This window comes from Acanthaster planci, linkage group LG21 (assembly GCF_054643075.1).
Source record: "Acanthaster planci isolate LZ-2023a linkage group LG21, COTS_SCS, whole genome shotgun sequence".
Taxonomy (NCBI): domain Eukaryota; kingdom Metazoa; phylum Echinodermata; class Asteroidea; order Valvatida; family Acanthasteridae; genus Acanthaster; species Acanthaster planci.
In genome coordinates, this window is record NC_141797.1 from 8312503 (window position 1) to 8338370 (window position 25868).

The following is a 25868-nucleotide window of genomic DNA, read 5'->3' on the forward strand; positions in this document are numbered from 1 at the left end:
CCCGTAAAGTCTGGTGCAATGCTAAAAATAGACATATGGCGGATACAGCGATGACAGATCTGGTACCCATATGTCTTTCACTTAAGACTGGTGCTGTTGAGTCGTAAGGTCAAATCCTCCTTGTAGACTGTTCATACTGTTCTCTTTGAGATTGGGTACCAGCTACAAATGAAATTTCGCTATCGCGGGAAATTTTTGAGCGTGTTATGGAATAATAGCGCGCGCTCTCGGAATTACGTAAGAATTCAATTTTTGCAGTAGAAAAGGTATGCTAGGCGCTGCAATTTTTTACAAATCTACTCCAAAAATGCCGAAAAATTCACAGTTGAAGAGAGGGTCCACTACAACAGTGAGTCCGGTGTCAAAGAAGCGTAGGGTAAGGCAAAATGCTGGTGTTTTCAAGTTGATGGAGAGAAATGATCGTTTGAAGTCGAAAGATCATGAAGATTGGACACCGCGAGTTGTCATTACAAAACTTCCCAGCGGTGGCACCTCCTCAGTATTAACCTCCTGTAAACTCTCGGTCTTGTCCGCGGAGAATCGAGGCACTGAGACGGTAATTTTGTATGGCTTTACATCTTTGCAGCGTGCACTTATGACTTAAATTCCTTGATTTTAGATATTCGTTCGTTGCCCATATGGCACATTCACATGACCATCGACATGATCGACAAGCAGACAAGAAGAAGCCCAGGCATGCCAGGGCTTACAAACCCGTAGGTTAGCATGCCTAAAGTCAGGCCTGCCTAAACCATCTGACCACGTAAAACATATAAAATAATGCCCATAACCAGTCGCCAGGTTCCATATTTCACCACTTATGCCTACTGAGTGTGAGATTGTGGCATGTGTGGTACCGGTATTGTAACAAACACGACTAATGAGTAATGTAATGAAACTAATGTAATGATATGTGACTGGTGTTCATTACCTTTGGCACCCCGTTTCTGTAATCAGTAATAAGGAAACAAAGTCCACTTTCTCAAATGAACTAACATTTGACCTTAAGGAACCGTTACTCAATACTAATAGGCCTAGTTTAGGTAAAGTTTGACAATTTTGCAAGGAAACAACAAATGAAATGCCAGCTCAGGCATTTTGAAACCAGACTACATGAATCCCCTAATTTACCATTGTCCAGAGCTCGACTTAGGGGTGGTCATGTACGCTGAGTCAGTGTTTTACTCCCAAATTTCTCTCGAAACCCAAGGTCCTGTTTCTTTTCTTTCTATTTTGAAAGACTCAAAGAGGACATATCCATTACCAACAACTTGTTTAGATAAGTTGTTGCGAAAAAGTAGAAATTGACTAGCCTATGCAGTTGTAGACATTCACGTCGGAACTTATTTTTCTACGGGTTTCGTCACGCCCATCTGCACCAAACATGCCAAAGTGTGTGGGGGGTGTGACGAACCCCAAGGCCTAGTAGTTCTGCAGTAGTCAGTCATTTTATTTCTCCTGGGGAAGAGTTCTACATGTATGTACGGATGCCAGTAAGTATTTCCTACAGTGACCTACATGTAATTAGCCATCAGGTAACAAAAACATGTCCAGAAAAGATCAATTTAGGAGGGAAAATACAAAGTCATAATACTTCCATGTAGAAAACCAGTTTCAGACCAGTCTTATAGGGTTTGGGCACGGGGTGTCAAGTGGCGTCCGTATATGGGAACTCTTCTTCTCGCTTGGGTCACACAGCACTACACTAGCACTGCATGAGCGTATCACTACTGGTTCCTCTATCATGTCTGTCAACTGTACCACAGATCTATCTTGACTCATTGTTATGTCATTTGGTGGGTCGCCGTCATGATGTAAGGTACACTTGGCACTTGTCTTGATGGTGGACAGGTACACTTGGCACTTGTCTTGATGGTGGACAGGTGCACTTGGCACTTGTCTTGATGGTGGACAGGTACACTTAGCACTTGTCTTGATGGTGAACAGGTACACTTGGCACTTGTCGTGATGGTGGACAGGTTCACTTGGCACTTGTCTTGATAGTGGACAGGTTCACTTGGCACTTGTCTTGATGGTGGACAGGTTCACTTGGCACTTGTCTTGATGGTGGACATTGGCAGATGCTAACACCGTTTGTGATACAGAGGCCCGTATGGCATACCGTACATGCACAAGTCTTGCCACTGATTTTGGATGCAATCTGGGCAGTGTCGGTTGATCATGTTGATTGCACTGCACTATGCAATCAGTCTCATTGGAATTTGGACTTTATTTCCTATTTTCAAAAGGAAATTTAGAAAGAGTTCCATGCAGAGACATCACTTGACACTCAGTGCACAAATCCTGTGAGACTGGTCTGTGTTTTCTGAGTAAACGCTGCAATATTTTCACTGCTACATTTGACATCTGAGGACATCTTATCTCTTTCTGATGGCTTATAAACCACTGCAAGGGAAAAGTTAGTGATGCCCATACATGTATATATGAAACTCTTGCCTGCTCTCTCATAGTCATGAAAGCCAGAGATTACTAACATGAGAAATCCGGGAGTTTCACAAAATTGCTGGTAGCAACCACACTGCACCGATGAAAACAATTACAACGAACGCACGTGCGTACTGATCAAAGAAAAGATTGTGTAACCCAATCCTCAGACCATGATCGCTGTTTTCTCTGGCGTGGTACCTGCCATTTTGCGAGAATCCTGGATGTCCCCGCTGTCCCATAGAAACAAAAAAAATCACCAGCTGACTGCGTATGGATAAACAGATGGTGCCGTAAGATTGACTGTGAGCGATTGTGCTGACCATCGATACCAAAGGCAGGGGCTATGCCATTTATGCATGTGTGTAGCTGTTCAGCACAATCTTGACTCTTGCACAGCTTTATCGTGTACACTCCTTCCTGAGTTGATTATCCTCTGACTGGATTTCATTCAAAGGCCAAATCAGCTCAGGACAAACTCGGAGGAAAACAAAAGTGGTCACCACCATTTCTGTCTGTGATTCGGTCGCTCCAATCTGACTTCATCTGACTTAGCCTATTTGACTTTGGTTTTAATATCGCTACATCTTGCTTTGCTCAACTGTTTCAGCCCATGCAAGAAATACCGGGAAGCAAAGCATAGTTTCCCGTGACAAAGCTCTACTGTACATTTTCAGATATGTTTGATCAGTAGTGATTTCTGTGCTCGTAACTATGGAAACTGCAGATTGGCAGCGACGAGGGGCCCGGAAAGAAGGTTGTCCGAAGCATCAAATCGGAGAACGGTCTTGAACCGCGCAGAACCTCGGCCAGACTTGGGTCCTCTCGGCTGCAATCGGCTGTAAAGCAGGAAAAGGTGGCAATCAAGGAGGAAGTGAAAGAGGAAGAGGAAGATGAGGAGTGGGTGTTGCCTAGCAACAAGATGAGCGACGACAATGAAGACTCAGATGATTCTGATGTAAGCGTCAGCCGGTCTTGGCTTGTCCCAGTCTGTGATCGAATAATCTCTTTGCAAAAGCCCTATGGACTGATGGCTAACACGGTGTTTACTGCAGTGGTCAGCGTCAGCTGGTCTTGGCTTTCCCCAGTCTGTGAGCGAATAATCTCTTTGCAAAAGCCCTATGGACTGATGGCTAACACGGTGTTTACTGCAGTGCATGATGAGATGGAATAAGGGGTCGTTGGAGCATCTCCATTTCCAAAGGGATTTTTTGAACCAATGTTTTAAATCTTCTGGGGAATTACATGTACCACAACTGGAAAGAGAAAGATTTATCTTTTCGCTTTGTTGGACCAAATGTCAACTTGTTCATCTTCCATTTCCCAACTCATGGCATATAACGGCCTGTCTCTTTCACAGATGACCCTCATTCTGTCTCACCGTGCACTGTGGTGAACACTGTGACGAGTGGGCAAAAATTACAGATTTTTTGTATCCGTGTCACCGATTTTTCATATTGTAATCATTGATGAATTTATAGCCTCAGTCCAACAATTCAGTCACCGAAGTAGTCGGTCCTTTTCTTCCCAGGGAGAGATGTCAGCATATGAAAAGAAAAGACTACAGAATATTCAGGAAAATGCCAAATTCTTTGCTTCGTTGGGAATTTCAAAGGTAAGAAGCTGTGGATTTTTTTGTATCTTCATCTTTAGGCTGACTACAAGAAATTAACAATCCATACAAGGACCTAGGTGGGATTTGAACCCGGGCCAAAAAGCCACATCTCTAACTTGATCCCCGGCGTTTACAAATGAAAAATTGCTGTGTGTGTCTACAATATCTGCGACTGAGCTCTTTGCCCTTTGTTGGAAACTAATATGCATGTATTATTCCACATTTGTACATTATAAGAGTTTTTATTTTGTTGAATTTGCAGACAAAGAACACGCTGTCTGAGTATGCATCATCAAAGGGAAAGAGCACCATCACAAAGGGTCTTAAAAGGTAGAGACACCTGCCTTTGAAAGGAAAGAAACAATTTGATTTTAATCACTGAAATCAGAAAGTGTCATTAGAAAGATTACTGACATATTGTTTGCCGAAACAGTTGTCACAAAACCCATTCATAGAGGATTTGAATAGGCAAGACAGTGACCCTGTTGTGAAAATAAGTTCTGATTTGATTTTATTAGAGTGTTTGAAAATGTCAAAAGCTATGATCCTTGGTTAAAATATCCAAATGTCGAAGTAAGTAAGCATTAGATGGTGGAGTATTAAGATTTTCTAAGAAGAGGAAAAGTGAAGGCATTTTTATTTACTAGGTAGTTGGATATTGAATGTATATATGCAAATAAACATTTTTTGTTCTAAATATGAAAGTGCCGGTGAGGATTTGGAAAATGATGAAGGGTTTCTTAGAAGACAGAGAAGGAATTTTAAATTTCAAAATTTACAAAGTTAGTCAAGATGAGTCAAGACTTCCGCTGAGAAATTGGTCACTTTGGCCCTGTTTTGGCTTCACTTGTACTTTTTGTCCCAGGGAAAAGAAAGAAAAAGAGCCCCTGCCCAGACGACCTTTGTCCTTGCGGATTCGGCGGATGGATCCAGAGGGAGTGGCCCTGCCTGATGCACCGGGGCCCATTTACGCTGATGATGCACCTTCTTACGTGTGTATTGCAATCGAAAAATTTAGGTTTTTTAGCTTTCCTTTGTTCAAAAGTTGTTTTTCATTCCAAGCCAGGGAATGAATTTAGATCCATCAGTGCAAGTCTGGTGTAGAATTTTTGTTACAATGAGCAAGATTATCTATTCCGGCCTAAGGTTTACTGTTGCATAAAGCAGGTGTCTTGCAAAATATTTTTGGTATGTGTCCTGATCATTTGTTTTAAAATTCCGGCACTTGTGGATTAAAATGCAGAACTATAGTCATGGAAATGATTTTTGGCCCAGGTTCGGAAGCCATCTGGACCATTTGACATGGAACCTACCAACCTCGGCAGCGACGACGGTGGGGAGAATTCAGCCTCGCGCCTCTTCAAGTCCGTCACAAATATGTCGCAATCTCCCAAGTCGCCCAAGAAGGAGCCCAGCCTGCCTGACCTCGCTGCGTTCACCAAGACTCTGCAGAGGATGAGGTTGGCGCCGGAGCGCATCGCCAAGGTGACCAAGGACAGGGTGCTGTCCGTGGCCGTCCACCCGTCAGCTTCCAAAATCATCACCTGTGCCGGTGACAAATGGGGAAGGGTTGGAGTGTGGGACGTGGTACGTACCCTCAAGCAAAACAAAACAGTTCCTATAGAAAAACCTTTGATGATTGATCTGCACTTTCTCTTAATCCAGCAACTGCAACCTCCAAGTTTTAGAGGTGGTCATTGAGTATTTGAAAGCATTTTTAGAGTGTTTTTTTTCATGAGAGAGAAAAAAATTGTCATGGTGACGAGGTAGTGATATATGCAATACGTCAGGATACCAATGGAGCGATTTCACCCCAACCCAAAAACAAAAGAATGGTTCCCATAGAAAGATCTTTGGGATCTTTCTTTTAATCTGCTCTATTTTTGCATCTGACGCCCACGACATCAAATTGAGGGAACATCGTCACGTTTTGGAGACAAAACTTTGGAGTGTTTTGTCATTTGATGGAGTTGAAGTGTAGAAGTGTTGACTATAATAATACGTGAATATATACCAATTGAGTGATTTCACTGAATTTTCTTCCATGTTGCTTGAATGTACTCTCTGTGTGATTGTTTTGATTATGTAGAAACCGACTTGTAGGCCGGTGGTGCAGCGTCCAATTTTCTGTTGGCTGTTGAATCTTTTAGGAATGGAGAGAAAGCCCTCGATATATTACTGAAGCAGTCACAATTTGTTGGCCACTTTGCTTTTCTGGTCCACCAGTCCTGATGAAAAGCCTGGTATGCAGATCTTTCATTTGTCTTAATTCCCTCATTGCCATTGTTTTTTAAGGAATCTGCTGAGGGGGACGACGGTGTGTACCTCTTTGAACCGCATTCCCGTCCCGTCAGCTGCCTGCAATTTGCCCCCAAGAGCCCTGCCAAACTCTTCTCCTGCAGCTACGACGGCACGCTCCGGTGCGGGGACTTTGAGAAGGGCATCTTTGACGAGGTGAAGGAATTATTTCTTTCACAGCTTAAATTTGGGATATGATGTTTCTTTTGACCCAATGTTGTCTGTTTTCAGGGGCAGGGGGGAGGGCTTTCCGTCAATCACAAGTCGTGCCAGTCAGAAGCCATGTCATGGGCTATTCAGATGAACTGTGACAAAGCATTCCTTTGTCAGTGTTTGCCCTCTTGCCTCTGTCTGTGACTAATCTTGCAGAGTTCCTACATTCGTGGAATCAAGAAAAAAGTTGTCCTGGAAAGACATGGAAAAGTTGAAAATGACAGAGGTTGTCCCGGAATCGTGTTGTCAGAGGAAAAAGTCAGGGAAAAGCCATCGAAAATCAAGAAAAAAAAGCTGTCCTGGAAAGACATGGAAAAGTTGAAAAAAAAACAGGTTGTTCTGGAATTGTGATGTTAGGGAAAAAGTCAGGGAAAAGTCATGGAAATCCAGATCTGTCAAGAGTAAGAGTTATATCTGATGGGCAGCTTTTCATGTGATAACCAAAAAGTGATAAATTTTCAGGCTATCCTTGTCGGTCTGTACTAGTGGCTATGGAAGTCTTCTAGCTCATAACACCAAACAACTATTTTCAGAAAAATGGCATTAAATGTACATGTGATGGAATGTGTTTGAAAAGTCACAGACGTTGGTTGTTCAGTTTTTCTTTTGGAACCCTTTCTTGTGACGGACTTGACTTTAGCACTGCCTGCTTTTCTTTGAAAAACTTTGTTTAATGTGGGTTTATTATGACATTTCTTTCCCGTTTTGCACTGCAACACCTACCGATCTTTCCACAACCTGTTCTGTGTGGCCTGCATTGTCATCCTAATTTCTCTCGCTTGCAAGTTTTGGAAGGGCATTCTATCTTAGATTAGAGCAAGTCCAAGTAAGAACTGTCGTTAACCATACTTTGATCAACTCTGATTGTATGGAGTGTTGGACACCGTTTCTGCACTACAACAGAGGCCAAACCGTCCAAAATGTGAACATTTTGTATGCCCTAATAGTAACAAATAACAGTGTTCACAGGTATGCAACTTTTCCTTGGATTTCTTCATTTTTTACGTCACACACATGCCATTGAAAATTGAAAACACTGTACAAAGTCTTGCAAAAACTGGAATTTCATTTTTTTTGTCAAAGTCCAAGTTACTTGCCTGCGTTCAGAGTGTAATCTTTTTCTTATATTTACTGTTCCTGTCTGGCCTGTGTTGTCAGATCCACACTACCGACGTTGACGACGACGTCTTCCTCAACCATTTTGATTTCCTCTCCCCCGACGGCATGAAGCTGCTGGTGGCCCAAAACCAGCAGAAGGGATACGTCCAGGTCGTCGACGCCAGAGTGAGAAGGTGAGAGGCGGGGATAACCTTTCACCCTCGCAGGCCTGACCCGCGGACCGTCAGACAGACTAACAAGCTGTTTGCCAGACGTAGCCCTGGCTCTCTAGACATTGCCAGGAACCAACGCGAGTGTTCCAAATCCTCACCTGCATAGCAAACTTACTGGACATTATATTAATTTGGCTTTGCAGCGTTGTGGATTTGAATCCCGCTTGAGCAAACTTGTACATTTATGGCAACCCTTTGAATACGTGAATAGACGTCGGTGTAAGGTCAAAAATAAGCCAGTATAAAACAATAGCACACTCTAGGTACATGTACGTTTTAAAGCTATAGTGAATTGGCCCTCGTAATCCTGCAAAAGCCGGCAAGCTTTCGAGGAGAGTTTGAAATATCAGCCAATATTTCTAGAGTTTAATGAACAGTAAAGCCAAATATTTATTTGCTCAGACCCCCAAAAAATCTTCCTTTGGACTTTCTTCCCTTCTGCAGTCACACTTCTAGCTTAGGCTTTTGGTTGCACAACCGATATGTGAAAACGGTTCACATTCACCCCACCAAGCCGCAGTACTTTGTGACCGCTTCCAACGACAGGTGAGTACCGTAACGCCAGCTGAATTGAATGCCTCTCAGAGCCTGAAAATCATGTTCTGGCAATCGGTGGTGTGCGTTCAGTCCCGTTTTGTAGTAGGTGTCTTTGTTTAGGTTAATGCTCAAAAGCACCTCCTAAGTACCTGCCCTTTTGGAATGTAGAATTGGTTAATGCTCTTGCAGTACCCTTCTTAGTGATGCGACTGGATTTGTGCGCATTATGTTGAAAACAGTGCACTCTGTTGCCCCAAGTATTTGCAAGCCAGAGCATGCATCCATACTTTGCCCCGGTGCAAGCCGCGTCCGACTGGACCTTTAACAGGGATGAGACTTCTCAGCTTTTTAGCTGATTTCAGCTCTTTTTTTTCCTCACTGGCTGTGTACAAATGTATAGGAGATTTTCAAAGTTCAGCTTCTTTATGCTTTTTTTTGGCTGTTTTCAGCTACATGTATTTTTATCGTTGACCAATCTTATCCCTGCTTTAACTTAGTGCTCCTTCCAGGTTAGAAGTCAGTCTTTGCATTGCTGCATTGCTATTCACATCTTCTTTTCTTTTGGTTTTTCATAAGCTCTGTTGCTTTGTGGGACCTTCGGTCGCTCAAGGAGCACGGCCACTGCAAGTCCATCTCCTCAGTACCTCACGGCAAGAGCGTTTCCGCTGCATACTTTTCCCCGATTACCGGCAGCAAGGCTGTCACGACATCCTACGATGACAGGGTCAGGTAGGTGTTGCTGATTGGTTTTTTTTTTTACCTAAAGATGCCTGACTGTTCTTTTTTCGGGGGCAATATTAGGCGATCCTGTAAAACCATGCCAAGAGAATGTTTCAGAAGGTTTCATTTGAGAGAATTTTTGTTCTTCAAACTACACGAGGGATGAATCCTTGGTGTCTTGCGATCTCCTGGAGAAGAAGCTGAAATAAATGAGAAAAGCCGCCAAGAGGGGCGTCGAACCCCAGACTTCCGGACTAGTGCTGATATGTGAAGAAGACGGAATGGTTTGTCACAAAACACTCCGTAGCAGAGACTGAGGAATAGGGAACCTGCCTACTCGGGACTGGATTGCTCAGACCAGTGTCAGGACTCTAGGACTGTATTCTGGAGGTGGCAGGTTCAAACCCTGCCCGAGTCAATTCGAACCAATTAATTATTATTTAGAGAACAGTTCATGCAGGGGTTGCACACATACTTTGCTGATTTCCATTTTCTTTGAAATGATGTCGTTCACCTTCATGCTGTGTGTTCATATCCTGAAGGATACTGGACGTGACGGAAAGCGGCAACATGGAAGTTGAGAAAGCCATCAGGTGAGATCGAGTGAATTTTCCTTGTCCCGTTCTTCTGTCTTGCTTGACCACTCTCTTACCAGTGAACGACAAATTTTTTCATGGTACTGATTTTTATTGACGGCCCTAAGTGACTTCTCTGTACTCCAAATCCTTAGAGCTAATAGGCAGAAAATATCAGCGGATTGATGTGGTAATTGAAAATAGGCTGTGAACCAGTCAGCAGCAGCACACTTTAGGTGACATTTGAAGCTGGTAACCTCGCTTCACAAAGAACTGTTCTGCAGTGACGTAGCTCGGTTTTTATTAGTGGGCGGGCACAAAGGGGGCACCAGCATCTTACGGGGGGCACCAGCTTCCAGTGGTGTCGTTTTTTGGGGGCAAGTTTTTGTTAGCCGTGTTCAATATCCATTTTTTTTTTTTAAGTAGGGGGCACCAGGAATTTGTGGGGGGTTTACGTCTCTCTCCCCCCGGCTATGCCCCTGACTGTTCTTTGCTGAGCCATTCCATGATACCATGCTTAGAACCAAAGTAATATTTTCTGCTCTCTGAAGTTTCATATTTAAAAGGGGGAAGTTTTCATCATTACTGTTTCTTAGGCACGACAACCACACCGGTCGCTGGCTGACAACCTTCCGCGCCGGCTGGCACCCAAGACGGGAAGACGTGATCGTCGTCGGTAGCATGGAAAGACCCAGGAGAGTAAGTTTTGGGGCCAGGGGTGATATTTCTCGGCTTTTCAGCTGATTTGAGCTTTTTTTGTTTGGGATTTCATTTTTTTTCTTTTTTTAGCTGTTTTCAGCTATTTTCATTGTTAGTCAATCTCACCCCGTGGGGCGTCTTGGGGGGATATGTTTAGAGACCGATTCTCCCAACACAACACAGAAATAAAACCAGCTCTTAATTGCTCAGTTGTGGCTAAAACTGTTTCATTTTTTGTGGTCACTTCCCCTAGATTCATCTATTTGATGACCAGGGCCGTCTGATTCACAGCCTAATGGACGAGGCGCTAGGGTCTGTCTGCTCCGTCAACGCATTCCACCCAACCAGGGACCTCATAGTTGGCGCCAACTCCAGCGGGCGCCTGCACGTATTCATGTAGCAAGTTGCCAGAGAAGATGCTGGCAGTAGCAGTAACTCTTAAGGTTTCATTCGAAAAAGGCGATCCTGTGACGGGGTCTGTGACAGTCATTTCTGTGATGGTTTCCTCTGCCTTCTCAGATGTGAGATGGCCCACCTCGCTAATTTAATCTCAGCTTTTTAGCTGGTATTGCCACTTTGAAAAACAAGTCAAAGAAACCGTAAACAGAAATCAGATGTGAGATGACCCACCTCGCCAATTTAATCTCAGCTTTTTAGCTGGTATTGCCACTTCGAAAAACAAATCAAAGAAACGGTAAACAGAAATCTGCGCCAGATGTGGTATATTTCATCTTCAGATTCCTCTTATTACTAAAGAGGTCTGCTCTGTTCAGTATTTATTTAATCATGGATTGAGAGTAAATGTGCTGCGAGAGTGCACACGTCCCGATAAGTCTCATTTTAGGATCAGGTGGCACGTTAGCAATTAACCCCAATCACAAGTCAGCCATATTGAATAGAAAAGGGTTAACACTTTGATTTGGGTTACCTAAGAATAAAAAGGAAAGCGATGAAAACAAAGTTCATCTCAGACTTTGTTTACGATGATGAGTAATTCAAAGAACCAATCTAAAATGTTTTAAGCAACATTGGAAAAAAAAATGAGGCGCGCAACCCCAAATAGTCTGGTACCACCCCATTTGACAGATTTTATTGTATGAGATAGATTCGAGGAACATGATAAAAAATGGCTCCTCTATGAAAAATGTCTATTCTCATGTGCTTGTGCACAGTTTGAGTTTTATTTGCCAGCTCGTCTTGTTATGTATCCTGAAGAAATTACCTGGTTTTGTCGTCCAAAAATGTCTTCCTGCTCCTTCGTTTTAACTGGACAGATCTGCAAATGTGCTCTACCAATTTTCTATCCCGACGCTAGGCTTGTTAACTTAGATTAGCATCTTGACTCGAAATCTTTAAGACTAACAAAATGTGTATTGAACTATTTAAAATACAGGTGCTGTTTCAATTCATGTGCTTTGGACTATATTTATTCAATGGTGACGGATCAGACAAATTATTCTGTGCGTCTTGTGAAGAACCTGTGGTAATTCCCAGGTGCTCAGTTAGGGACGAGAGTTTAGGGCCAGAGTTGATGATTTCTTACTCGTTAATTAGCTCGATTTTCTCTGATGATTGCATGTCGTGCAAGGTTTTGCACAGAGAGCTCAAAGTTGGCATTAAAAAGAACTTGTTTTATTTTGTACGTGGGATGTATGAGTTTCCAGTTCTTTGGTGGTGATTTTGTTATGCTTTCTTAATGAACCAGCCTGTATTCCATTTTTGTGGGCGCTAAGACAATTTTGTCGGGGGGGGGTCTGAAGCCCCAAGAACCGCGCGTTCGAAAGCTTGCATGTCGAGCAGCTGCAGAACTTTTCTCCAATCAAAACGCAGAAACAGAGATATAATGTTGAACTAGACTACAGAAAATTACATTTGTACACAGGCCCGTCCTATTTCCCCATTTTGTATTTGAGAGATGAACAGCGAAATTTCCTGGAAACACTTTTAAATATTTTATTGATTTAGCTGTGAAAGTGACACTCCTTGCGTGGTCACCGGTTTGTTTTAAGGATGGAAATTCTGAAAGGCAGCATCTGCTTTGGTGTTTAATTTTGTTTTTAAATGTGGATGCCATCAAAACTAGAAGTTCAATGGGTATCGCGAAAGCGTCACCCTTGACATTTGCTGAAACTCAGGCATGTGTTTCCAACACAAGGACAATTGTAACTATAGTGTATGGGTCAATACGGAGCATGTCAGACCCATTTGCTTAGGGCTGTATTATTGATTTGTGACAAGTGTGTCTTCGGTAAGCCTACACAGGCTGGGGTGAAGTCATGCTTTGGAATTTGCAGCGTACATGATATTGCAAGTCTTCAGACTTCTGTAGTTTAACATACAGAAAAGTCCGAATAGAATACTGGGCAGAATAAAAGAGAAACATCATTGAGACATAATTTCACATAAATATGGGCGAGTCGGAGAAACTCAAGGTGGCTTTCTTAAAATGGTGATTACACCTCTCACGTACACGATGCCGTTTAAGTTGATAACAATGTAATTACTGCTCACAGAAGAAAGCCAGCCCAACTTTTATGTCAGACTCGAGATTTTAGCGGGAATTATGCTTGGCGTTAATATGTCATCGAGTGGGTTAGAATAACTTCAGGTGTTGGGAGGCGCACACTGAAAAAATAACAAAGGCCGGGAAACACAAAAGGGTTCTTTTCACTAATCGAAGTTTGTGTTGACACTCATGCAGCCGACTTCAACGTTATTTACACGGCATAGTAAATGTGTGTAGAGCTGGGGAAAAGGTCTCCGATTGTCACCAAGGTTGAACCTGTGCGTCGACTTTCAGCAGACATCTGTCATGCGTGTCCACTTTTTGTCATGAGTACACCGCACTGACAATGTACATGTAGATCCTCCGACAGCAGTTTGTTGTTGATGGCGGGAATACTATGAGTTTCTGTGCGGGTTTTGGCTACTTTCCCCCCGTTAGAGTTTTCCCTACGTCGGCGTGGATGTGATGCCAGGGCTACCGTTCAAAGCTCGCAGAAGGCCCATGCTAGGCTCAGCTGCGCACGCCGCACTAAGTGACAGCTCTTAGTCTATAGTAGTGTGACACCGTGGGAAAATCTCTGACAGGAAAAAGAAGGCGATTTGGGTCCACCAAAATACTGCAGTTTGACCAATAACAGGTAGGCCCTTAACCACTGAGAACTGTAAAATCGACACTGTGAAATACGTTACTGAGTCTATTCATTTTGAGTACATATTAGGTGACATGATGAATTTGCAATGTGGCTGCAGAAGTTTCACGTCAGATATTATAGTCTCTGTAAAACTATGCTTTGGTCCTGTGGGCTCTATTCCATGGATGGATCCAGGAATTTTTCCTGGAGGGGTCAGGCTCGGTCGATTATTTTTGAAAAGTTCGATTGCTGGCCGGGGAACAGGCGGATAAATGCATTACATTGTTACCGATGCACTCACTATGATGCAGCTAGTCCCCTATAAATAAATGTACACCGTGTACAAATAATGGCACATGATGGCATCTTTTGGTAAGGAGTTCCATGTCAGACACCTGTCCCTTGCCACCAGCACGTGATATGTCGGAAAAAGCAGCTTTAGCAGTGAAAATATCCCGGCCGGAAGGACGAGAGAATTTTCAGATTAGTCTCATAGAGTTTGGGCAAGGGGTGTCAAGTGATGTCCGGATATGGAACTCTTTCCCACTGTTTAAATTAATACTACAATTATTTTTGTTTCATTTTTCGAGGGGTGTGTGTCAGAGCCGGGGGGGTGACCCCTTAACTCCCCGCCCCCTCGGATCCGCACATGACTACCTCTTTTCAGATTCTGTCGGTGTTAGGCAAGCCATGTCAGACAATAGAGTCTAGGCTGAAATTTGAAGTTATTCAGTTCAGTTTAGTGCAAGCAATGTTTAGAAGGCTACGCGTTAAGTTTCCTTTTCAGAGACAGATCGCTTGAGACAGTAGCGGCTTTCATGCGGACGCATCATCCAGGGACTTTTCTCTGCGCTCTGATTTTCTGCTTAAAAAAAAACCTGGCCTGGACAGATTCACTTAAGAATTTAAATGATCTTAAACATGTTTGGTTCTAATAACAATCAAATGAATGTTAAATAACACTGCCCGAGGCAATGCGAGCAGAGTAGCGCCCTCTTTGATTAATTGATGCTTTAGTCGAACGGCCACTGATAATCATGCGTTTTTTAATATAGATCTCCCACCAAACAAATCAAGACGATGAATCGTAGACCCACCAAACAAACTAACCACAGCCATGAGAAAAAAATCTACAATCACCCCCCCCCTTTTCCATCCAATTTTTGTGCCTAAAATCCTTCTGTCGTAAGAAACAGTTCTGTAACCCCGAAAGTCATGATAATGGGGCGGGGTTAAGTGGGGAGGGTTTAATCCACTCTTTTATAATTAGAAGATAGGCCTAATTTTTGCTTCATTTTTGGGTACGTTATTTTCAAATGAATGCTATTCAGCCACAGGAGGCATAAAACCTCCCAAATATTATGGTCATGTGATTAAAAAAAAGGCAATCAAGTAATAAGAACTTCGACTCGGCGAATTGTTTCACGACTCGTCCCGTGTATCTTTTGCTAGCTACAACACAGACAGTGTCGGCATGGCTGCCGTGCGATTAATGGCGTCTTTTATGATGTTGTTGTGTACACACGTGTTCCTCTTGTCGCTCTTGGCGGAGGTGGCGATCACAGGTGTTCCTCTCAAACGAGTACATGTACATCATTGCCGTGCTGTGCTGATGTGATCCGCATTGTGTCTGGTGTATGAATTCTGATGGTTTTAGGTTGGATTAAAAAAAAAAGGAGACCGATAGAGTTGTGTCAATTTGTCACCCTCCTGTAACATCATCCGAGTGCAACTCTGGAAGCATAAGGCCAAGCGATGCTCCATTCAGATCCACATCGACTGACATTCCTCTGGAATGTTGCCTGAATATGGATAACAACCCCAAGACGCTTGTTTTCATTTATCGATATTGATCCCGAAACAGGGCCTGCGTGGGGAAGAATGCTCCCCGCGGTACGAACACCCCCTCTAGTGGGAGTCGAGATTGCCTTAGGCTGGTCTCAGACATGGCATCTCTGTCGATTTTTTGCCCTAAAGAATGGGGGGTTGTTAGGGCCTAGAAAGGTCGATGCCTGGCGCCCAATGTGAATTACTGGTGTGAATGGTAGACAGTAGTGGTCTTTCCTATGTGGATGCAATAGTATTTTCTTGTGGGCAAAATGCGATAAGGTAAGCAATCTTTTTTAATTTGATGGAACTGTTTCTCCCTATCGAGGGTCATAAAATGCCATAAATGATAACATGTACGATAAAGTGCCATGTTATGACTCATAGTATGGAACTTTATCCTACAGCGTGATCGTTTGCAGACAAAACAGACGTGTATAGGGGCCCATAATGGAGGAACGGAGGCTTAAGTTCACCATAGAGCTACAACCCACTAAGGGTGGTCGTTAATAGAATGGGTAGACATGGCGTTCAAGAATAGAATTCACGCTGTACAGTTGTAGTTTTGTTTGACAGTGCAGAGTGGTGGTAATATAAGTACCCATAACTTCCTCAAGGTCAGCCATTTATGGTCGTTCACAGAGAAGAAAATTTTGTATGGATGTATGAAGCACAGCGGAACCCATGTTTAAGCATTTTGTTTGTCCTTCAAGGTGCAATATTTATGCTTTATTTGTTTTTCGTACCCCCGATCTGTCTCCCAAATGTTCTCAGGGTAATTCCCCTTCTTGGGGGCGCTCCACTTTTTTTCTCTACCGAGACCGATGTTTCCGTTGTTTTCTTCTGACGTAATCAGCTTTCAGCACTAGTACCGCGGCCCTTCCTGCAGGCTGCAAAATACAGTCACGTCTTAAACTCTACCTCTGATATGGAAGGTTTGCATGGCGGCCATCTTGTAGGCCAGTGCTTCTGCTGCACGGGTGATGCACAAAGAAGGTTTCCCTATGCAACAAAAGAACTGCCCTGTCAGATGGCCACCATGCAAAGCCTCTGCAATCGTACATCCTAGTCCCCTCCAACTCAACGGGGAGATCTTAAGCTATTTTTGGGGTAAATTCTGGCCCCCTCCCCCACGACAAATCCTGGACGCAACACTCCGCGTCCTGATGTTAGTACCAGCAGGGGGGCAAACTTTCAAGGGCCTGCTTACGTCAATTCACGCTGTGCCAATGGCTCCACGGATCGAACTGCGGGAAGACAAATACACGTAACAGTTAACGAAACCCGGGCACGGTCACAGTGTGTATGGTGATGTAATGAAATATCTCTGTAATTACAACCTGTGGATGAACTCGCAAACTTCCCCCCTTGTGTCATCATCGCACACAGCGGTAAATTCAAACGCTCCATAAATAGGCACTTTTTAAGTGGTCCTTATTACCCGGCATTGTCCAAGCAGCTTCCTGCAATCATTCGACGGGTTTTTACGCGTAAATCACATTTTCTCCCCAGCGGTTTGCCAAATTAAATTAATCAGCACGCGGTCGGGAACATTTGTTTAACAACGATAACCGGCGGATTTGCAGACAATTGGCGCTGTTTGGTCGACTAAAGCGACCGGTTGCTCGTTAATTACCTCCGGGGGATCGATCGAAGTATATAACGGTGTTATTGGCAGTGGTTCAAAGCACGAGACAAGACGACGCTTCCAGTACCACAACGAGAGTGTAGGCCTACGCAGCGGTGGCAGCTTTCGGTATCGCGAGGGCAAATTCAAAAGCGGCCGCAGCTTCGGGCTCATTCAATATGACATTGGGGAGAAAAAATTCAAATGCTTTACCCACGGTCCCAGCATTCTTTGCTTTTGTTTGCACGTGTTGGTTTTTCAGGATTTGGGTTCTAACCTGAGACAAATAAACATACCGATAACTTTCTTTCCTACTCACGTATGATTAAAAAAAAAACCAAATCCGTGGGGGGGGGGGGGGCAAGTACCCCCCGCTGGATATACCAAGTGGGCCTACGTGACTGTGTGCAGTGTAGAGTTGCCTTCACGACAGGTCAGGACAACGACGGGCTACAATACGGGCGATTCACGATAGTGCGCCACCAAGGGTTTGCAACGCGTTGACCAATCACAGTGTGCGAAATCTAAAGGGTCGACAGATTTCGCGCATTGCGATTGGTCAACGTGTTGCAAACTCTTGGTGGCGCACTATTGTGAAACGGCCGTACTGTCCGTGGGAACATTTCGACGAGATGACGATGGGAGAGGAGGGTGTGGCCGGTGAAAAAAAAAAGCCTAAAAGTGTTTTTTTTCCCGTAATATATTCCCTTATTCACGTGATTTTTGTTAAACTCTTGCCGCTCGTAGAATGTATTTTCTCCGCACAGAGCTTCTCCAAGTCTGTATGAACCTATACGCGATGCCTTTCATCCAGGTTTTTTTTTTTTTTTTTTTTTTACACTGAGAGACAGATGCCTTGAATCTGGTGCGTGCTGATTATACAGACCAGGCCTTGTTATAATCATAAGTCTAACATATTTGTGACGTACACAAGCAGTGTATAAATTGCCTGTAATGAATCAGATGAAGACCGCTTCATATACCTGGCGCGAAAGCGAATTAACATGAACGCGATCTGTGACGTCAGGTCGAGTATACATGCTGCGAATTTGCACACGAGATACATTTCACCGAAAAGTGATTTTTCCGAAGTCTGCTTGCAGCCATTTTTCAAGTGGCAACTACCCAACTTTCTTGGGCGTGAGGATCATTTTTCAACCGTATTGTTTTAGCCATTCTCAGATGAAAGCCCAAAGCCCCAGGGAGTTAATCCTGGCAAAAATTCACGCACAATCTCACGTATTTGTGGGCCATACAATTTCCTTTTTCAAAAGATACTGTTTGGGGGGGGGACTTTTAATGCTAATGAGCTGGCCAGAAATTCTCGCTTGAATTCGTAGACTGCGCCCCTGAATCAGTCTTTGTGGCGGCCTTTCCTATACCTCCATGTTTTCAGCCCCCTGTTTGTAGAGCCGATGGATCGTCACCGAAACACACCCACGAGGAGATTAACCTTTTACCCACCAGTTGTAATTCGTCCTTACACGTGTGGAAAATGTACTTACTAGTCAGACCATCTGCTAAGATAAAATACATATTCGCCCTTCACAGGATGGCCTCGGAAACGAAGGACAATATCCTTGTTGTTTTGTAGTGTCTGATGAGTGTTCAATTGGATCTCTGTGAGGGTGGATGATTCAAGCGTATGGCCACCGTCCGCGTTTCCATCTTGAACCGTGTGAAGGCCGAGCCCAGGGCGGTTATGCACAGGGACCGCGTACCAGCATTTTTGCCACCGGAGAATCCTCGTCATTGACGTGGGTTTTAGTGCTGACGCTTATGCTCTCAATTTTCGTAGAAAGGAATGAATGTAAATAATGTGTGTCGATGACCTCCAACGCATAATCAGACGGGTATTGAAAATGCACACGTGCAGGCCTTACGTTCTATCTGGGTGGTAATTACACACGTTTGCACGACAGGAATGGGGGCGGGTTCGAATGTACAATTTGAGGGTGAAGTTGAGGAGAAACATGTATCGAATGCATGTATAATGACGGGTGTGGATATGCATTCTGACTTTACCTGATCATCTGAAAGCTGAATTTATGTGATCGTTTTGTTTGATATTGCACGTATTCATAATGTCTGCATGGTTTTAGGACAGACAATTAGCCTCAGACTAGATGACAAATTTGTGTTTTTTCATATCCTGTGAAGGATAACTCACAGCTATCTTGGGCTGCATACGACAAAGTGTAGGAATTAAAATACACTGGAAATTATTTTGGACAAGTTTTCATAGAGCCTCGTCGCGTAGCTGACTATAGGGGAAGGATCGCGCAACCCTTCCCAAACCTCCCCTCAAGACAAACAAGGAATCTTAGTGTGATTGATCTGTTGCTTAGAAACGTTATTGCCACTGTTGACCTACGTCAACTTGTTTACACTGTCCATTAGGACATAATTTGCATTGGTTTGAGTTTCTGTGAGTGAAGATTGTCACCTTCCCTTGTCGAAGTTTCCCTAAAATTTAGCGTCTCAGACTCCTCGTATAAAACTTGGCACGCCCGTAAACTGCTCCTTACCATCGACAAACAGTTTCAAACGCATTAATCTTCTGCATTAAAGCCAAGATCGCACGGTTCCGTATAGAATCACGTTTCCCACCTTTTCTTACTTCGATCCGCAGAACTCCGGGCCCTTTATGGCCTACGAGGAGGGGCTCAGCCCGGATTCCATCCGCCGGCTGTTCGTGGCCTGCGATCTGGACGGCAACGGCTACATCGAGCGCCACGAACTGGCGGTGGTGTGCCACGAGCTGGACCCAGACCAACTGCAGAAAGTTTTCGAGGTGAGTCTGGCCTTTCACTCGGTCGGACACCTGTTCAATGTACGAATCTTACGGCTTGCAGGTGTCTACGTATTCGATGATGATTTAAAATACTTCCCCAGAGTGTATACTTTCCGCCTGTATCAACCAGACCGCACGACCCAGGGAAAAGGTTTATTCATAACAAAAATGAATCTGATAAAAGAAAGAGTTTGCACTGAAAAGACTTCAATGGAAACTAAAATTGTCTCGATTCTCATCGGTTTGCCCGTATTTTTTTGTCCGTTAGAGTGAATTCTTATACGCTTTGGGGTGGGCTGTGCAGGTGCAGCATATCCCCGACCCTAATGAATTCGCCAGAAAAAAGTTTCTCGCATTGTTCTGCTGAATTCGATGCCCTTTAAAATACGTGAACAATCCCGATGGTCCTTGACTAACTTGATAAGGAGGAACAGCCTTCCGACCAAGAAGCCCCAGTTTTATACCCAGCAAGAAATGAGACCGAGGGGTACCCCCCAACATGTCCAATCCCTATACACATTCCAGACTATTGTCACTTAACACCCCCCCCAAGATGTCTGAAAGGAATTCCCCAGATTCCTGTGAGACAATGACCAACACAAAGCAGGGGGGGGGGTTCTCTCCGTCTCATACCTTGCTGCATATGTCCAGTTTTGTGAGGAAAGATAGGTGCACTGTATAAGGAGGCGAGGTGAAGGGGTGGCCTCTCCTGGCCTCCCACTTGTGTTTCTGATGAGGACCGCGCTGCTTATGGCAATCGTTTACAAGGCTTCCCTCTTGGTCGCAGGCCTTGGATCGGGATGGCGACGGCCGCATCAGCCTGGTGGACTTCTCGGCCGGCTTCGACAGCGTGGGTGACACCCTGCTGGCGCTGAGCCGCCGCAGGCGGCGCCAGCAGCTCATGAATAGCGCCATCAGCGAGGAGTTGGAGGAATTTCTGGGGAGGCTTGGCAGTGATTTTGATCTCATTTCATCGTAAGTCTCAAATTGTCCATTTTCATCCCTTTAAATTACCAAATATGAACATATTTGACGGGGTGTTTTCGGTATGGGCAAAACTGAGGTTGGATTTACCCCCATCGTAAATTTACCCAACCAAAGTACTTTTCAACGTTAGTTTTTTCCCTGTATGGGAGCCATACTCCGTTTAGTTTCTTTTTCTCAGCAAAGCAAGTGTGGAGTCTCTTCGGTCATGGGGCTCTGCGGCCATTAAGACTCATGCGACCAGAATTCTGTGGCGCAGCAACGCTCGTAGGGAAAGTTGGTTCGCGGCCGTCGCGGGTTAAATTTGTGCCTAAATGTGGACTGCTTACATTTTGTTCTGTCTAGATTACTTTTAAAACTTTTACTTCAAAAGGTTTTGTTCTGTTTTTTTTATTACTTTTAAAACTGTTACTTCAAGAGGAATTCAAATTGTTCAGAAGGAAATGATAGATAAAGTGGGCAGGCTGTTGTGACTCACCCGTATTCTTCATATACCTGTTCGACCAACGGCGGCGTTACTTGCCAAATGCGAGTGCATTAGAGTGCATATCCGTCTTGAGCAGAAGCACCCTCTCATTGATTGGAAAGAGCCATGTTGGTAGGGAGTATTGATTCCATTGGTGTACAGACGTGACCATAACGCGTACATTTTATAGTCGTTTGTGCACCAGCGAAGTGCATCTCCCACCAAAGGAGCCGCCGTTACTAGGAAAATTGCGCCCTCTCTTGGTCCAGCTCGGGGTCTTGGACAGGACAAACTCCTCGTTCGAACGGCAGTTTGCTGTTCGAGTGCGTTTCGATTGAGTCCTTAAAATTTTCTTGTCGAGGGCTTCTGCACAATGCTCCCGCATTGTCAAATACACGAGAGAGTTCGTACAGTCTCGTTTTCCCCCAATCCCAGGACCGCCGATAGCACCTGTAGAGGCTTACACAGTAATGTTTTTGTGCAAGATTGAATTGGTCGCTCCGCATATAAATAGAACGTTAGGACAATGACACCATTCAGCAGACGTGTGTTTTCTACGGGGTAACATAAAATTGCATGTACTACGGACATAAAAAAAAACAGTTGAGAATAGTAAAAAACATCGTCCTTTGAAAGGCGCGCATTTTTACTTTGCCTCTTCTGGCCTACCACCGCAGTGTCATGGACCGTCACTCAAGCGCGCTCCTTTATTCTTATAAGTGCAAACAGCCATGCAGACCACGCATTGCGCTTTTTTCATGGTTTACGTCGTAGCGTTGTGCTAGCTGATGACGGCAGACCTGTTGGATTTTTGGCCGTGTTGACTTTGGATATCGGTGGAGAGCTCAATGCAAACTCCACTTATAAACGCTGCCAGTTATGGTTAATAAGTTAGATAGTGGGTAAATACGTGTATTGATGTCACAACGCCACCTGTGTGCCAGCACGCCTACCAAGCAAAGCCGGATGTGTTCAGTGCCTAGCCTTCCTGGTGCCCTGCAAGAGTGTCTGCAGTCCTCCTCGGCCGACGGGTTGGTTACCTGTGCCTCTTGCGGGGCATTAGTTCTTCGGTGTGCATTAAACTCATCTGGTGGAATGGTGGTTCGGTCTATTGTGACCTAATGCCATTTGCGACGTGCGAGAAGTGATAAGGACATACGGACGATCTGAAGAAAACAGAGTTCATTTACCCCGCTGTGCGGTGTCCTAGCTTGCGATGTCCTCCTCCAGCGACGAGGAGTTTGAGGTGGTGTGGGAAGTCAACCCCGACCCGGACGGCCAAAGCAAAGAGCCCGATGAGGTCTCCGATACAGAAACGGTGACTGCAGCCGGGGTAGATTCAGAGTAAGTGTGAGTTGGCCGGTGTATCTATAACCTTGCATATCTCTCAAGAAGTTAAGCAGGTTATCTTCAATGTTGATCGAGAAACCAGCCTTTCGTTCGTTGTCATAATTCCTTTGATGCTTGTTATAATTGACTGTTGGAAGTTACAGTTTGTGAACCACGATTATGCCATCTTGAGAGTAACGAACTCAACACGCTGCAATATAGGTTAGGCTTTTGGGTAGAGCTTTTGGTTAGGATGAGAAAAAGGACGGAGGGTTGGTTGGTAATTGGTACTTTGTAGAAATTCCTCCTGAATTCTCCATTGGAGAGGTTAACGAAGAGGCCTTCGGGTGAGTGGAAACTAATTTGATTTGGGGGATTTGTTGCAAACGGAGTTGTCAGTAGTTTTGACTAAAACCTGCGGACGATGATCTGATGAAGAGTGTTCCATATTTCAACAGTTTTGGGGAAAATATGCTACTGGTGAAATATAAGTTCTTTCTACTTGTTTACTGTTGCCCTTCCGTGATCCTCCGGCCCCTCCTTGACTGCCATATCTCGCAGTGACTGACACACACTCTGCCCGACCCGCACCTTTTCTTGCTTCACCGCGCACCCGCGCTCGGTTGCCTCTGCTCACTGTTGCACAGTCTTTTTGTGAACTATTTACGCGCAACCGGGTGGGAAGTGCCATGAAGACCCGTCTACGGGCGCCTTCAAATCGAGTCCCTGTTTACTTCTGGCGGTGGTAGGAAGATCCCAACCCCACGTTGCTGCTGACTGCCCTAGCCTAGCCTTGCTTCTTTCCTCTGCATAGGCCTGTGGATAGTCTTGTCCCTGGACGTATTGTCAAGCCTTGAAAAAAGACTGACTCGGGCACCAGAATAAGGTACTACTGGGGTAGTCCCGCGTGCACCCCCAGCATAGGTTGAGTTTAGCGCCACTACATTCATGGCCGTCCACAGAAAACGATAATGCACACGATGTAATATCAATATATGAATATTAATAATAATTACTATAGGTATATAGAAGTGAAAGTTTTATGATCTATCTCAGTTGTCACTTAGTCGTCATGGTGACGACATGTACCAAACTTCCAGGCGGTGTTCGTGCGTAATTCCACTCGCCAAAGACACGGAGGAAGTTGGTATTTGCTAACGTCTCCAACACAGAAATTTCACACCAGCTTTGTTGCATTCCCACAATTTATTTTTTTCAGAGGGTCGCAGGTGGCAGAGGGGTTTTTCAAAGACAAGTGCCTGGTACATACGCAGATTTTAGTAGAATTATTATCGAGTCTGGTTCTGAAGAAAGCGTCCCGTCAAAGTGAAGCGTTTGAAACGCGAAAAAAACCAGGCAGCCCTGGGCATTGCTATTTGTATTTCCAAATGTACATGTAGTTCGTCCTGACGTTTGACAGTGACGAAAAATCATCCTTTTTTCGGAATCGCCATACTGGAAACGAAACCGAGGCTGCACTTGAAAAACGGAGACTCTTTTCCGTTGTCACAACACCTACCGCAATTTGTGTATAATTGTATTTGGTATTTGGTTACAGTTCAGGTATGCCGACAACCATTCCCAATTCGCGTATTCGCCATGTTTGGAGCAAAACTGGGGCTGTACTTGCAAACAGCGACTCTTTCGCCTGGTCCCCGCGCCGGCTGCAAAGGTTGTTACGTAATCCGCTCGAATCCACTCACGTGGTTGAACCTTGTCGGCGGTGTTGCTCTGCGCGTGGGGGTCGTTGGCCAGTTTCCATACCAGGCAAAGTTTGCTCTTCATGAATTTTTCTAATGTTGTATTGTGGCATTGCACGAGCTGCCATCATGTTGGTAACGTAGTCTCCTGGAAACTCTTTTTGTTGATCAACCACTGGAGCGTGGCCTTATTCAAAAGTCGGCCATATTGAATGAAGAAATTACGAGATAAGTTTGAATAAAATCTGGTACATTGAGTAATGTTGATTTCATGACAGTTTGAATTCCCCAGACTAAATACCCTATTGCTATACCTCATGATTTGGGGCAAGCTTTTGCATAGCGACCACCATCTCTGGACTGGACTGGTTCCTTTGTGCCGTTCTTATCCATTGACAACAGTGTATTGTTGCAAGGCGTCTCTTATGTAACTAAGCAAAAGCTTGCCCCGAATCACGAGGTATAGCAACAGTGTCTTTAGTATGGAGAATTCCAATTGTTATGTTCACGTGAATTTAAAGAACTCAGTGTGCCAGATTTTACCCAAATTTAAAAGACTTATAGAGAGCCGGGTTACTTTGTTGGGGTTATTCTTTAATTGGGAATCCGAAAATAAAATGAGAGTGATGAAATAAAGTTCATCATACACTAACGCCAGTTATGCTGACAACTCATTTAAACTTTATGGTTAACATCTACATGCTTTAAGCATGGGCGGTGATCCTAGGGGGAGAGGGTGGGAGGGATATCCCCCACCTTTTGACCTGAGGGGATATCAATGTAATCATCCTTCGACTTTTCAAGTCACTGACTATGCGCACCCTTATCCTGCACCACGGTACTCCGCACTTGTGGGCGTCACGATCTCACCTGGGACGGAAGCCGTGCTGAGCTTTCAGAAATCAAGCCACAACGAAAGTGAGGCTTTGATCCCAAAATAGTCTAGCACCTTCCCCTTTGAGGATTGCAGTGAATAAGATTCTCGGCACACGATCAAAAATGGCTTCCCTATAATAGGGTCCATTGTGCGACTCGTTCTTTTACGTCACAATGGGAGTTTCGACACTAAAATGCCTCACTTTTCCCGACCAGCTCATTTCAAGAGTATTAATGTGAAGTGGCAATGCAGACTTTGTCAGAGCACAGAGCACTTTGAAAGTGAACCTTTCGATAGAGGAAAGAAAAATAGGAAACTGTACAAAAAGAGCCCTCAGGGGCAACTTGATTTGTACGTGACATTTTCTAGTGGCATGTAAATTTGTGCCGGAAAGTGTGTGTGTGGGTGGGTGTTGGGGATAGGGAACGGGTGGGGGGGGGTTGACACAATATGACTCTATATTGAGGTCGACGTTCATGATATTAATGTATATCTGTAATATTATGTATTCAAATGGCATATTTAGGGCTTTTTGAAATCGTTTTCTCTTTTTGAGTGATATTGAATGCATTTCAGTCGTTGGAGAGTTGAAAAGTTCTTCACAATCCACTTTATTTTTTGGCTCAACACAAAAAAGTGGGGGATGGATGATTCAATAGCACATCTCCCACCACAAAACGTGTGTGTGTGAGGG

General features: G+C 44.3%; 2 protein-coding genes across 4 annotated transcripts in view; both read left to right on the plus strand.

Moving 5' to 3' along the window:
* Positions 1-189: 189 nt before the first annotated feature.
* LOC110984036 (WD repeat-containing protein 76-like) lies at positions 190-12075 on the plus strand. 2 transcript variants are annotated; one of them, XM_022243824.2, is made up of 13 exons: positions 190-556; positions 3173-3403; positions 3977-4060; positions 4323-4390; positions 4926-5052; positions 5336-5647; positions 6356-6514; positions 7730-7863; positions 8347-8448; positions 9016-9168; positions 9702-9752; positions 10331-10433; positions 10687-12075. In XM_022243824.2, exons 1-13 carry the CDS (start codon positions 269-271, stop codon positions 10831-10833), a joined length of 1959 nt encoding a protein of 652 aa, XP_022099516.2. In that variant the 5' UTR covers positions 190-268; the 3' UTR covers positions 10834-12075. The 2 variants fall into 2 exon arrangements, with proteins under 2 accessions (XP_022099516.2, XP_022099517.2); XM_022243825.2 differs by having other exon boundaries at positions 191-376.
* Positions 12076-13311: 1236 nt separating this feature from the next.
* The window catches only part of LOC110984009 (ras and EF-hand domain-containing protein-like), a 47072-nt gene continuing 34515 nt past the window's right edge, over positions 13312-25868 (plus strand). Inside the window, exons 1-3 of one of the 2 annotated variants that reach the window (XM_022243779.2) lie at positions 13312-13576; positions 19657-19818; positions 20606-20793. In XM_022243779.2, the coding sequence (XP_022099471.1) occupies positions 19672-19818; positions 20606-20793 (335 nt within the window). In that variant the 5' untranslated portion in view covers positions 13312-13576; positions 19657-19671. Of the gene's footprint in view, positions 13577-19656; positions 19819-20605; positions 20794-22254; positions 22613-25868 lie in introns of those variants that run through there. The other variant, XM_022243781.2, reaches the window with a different exon arrangement.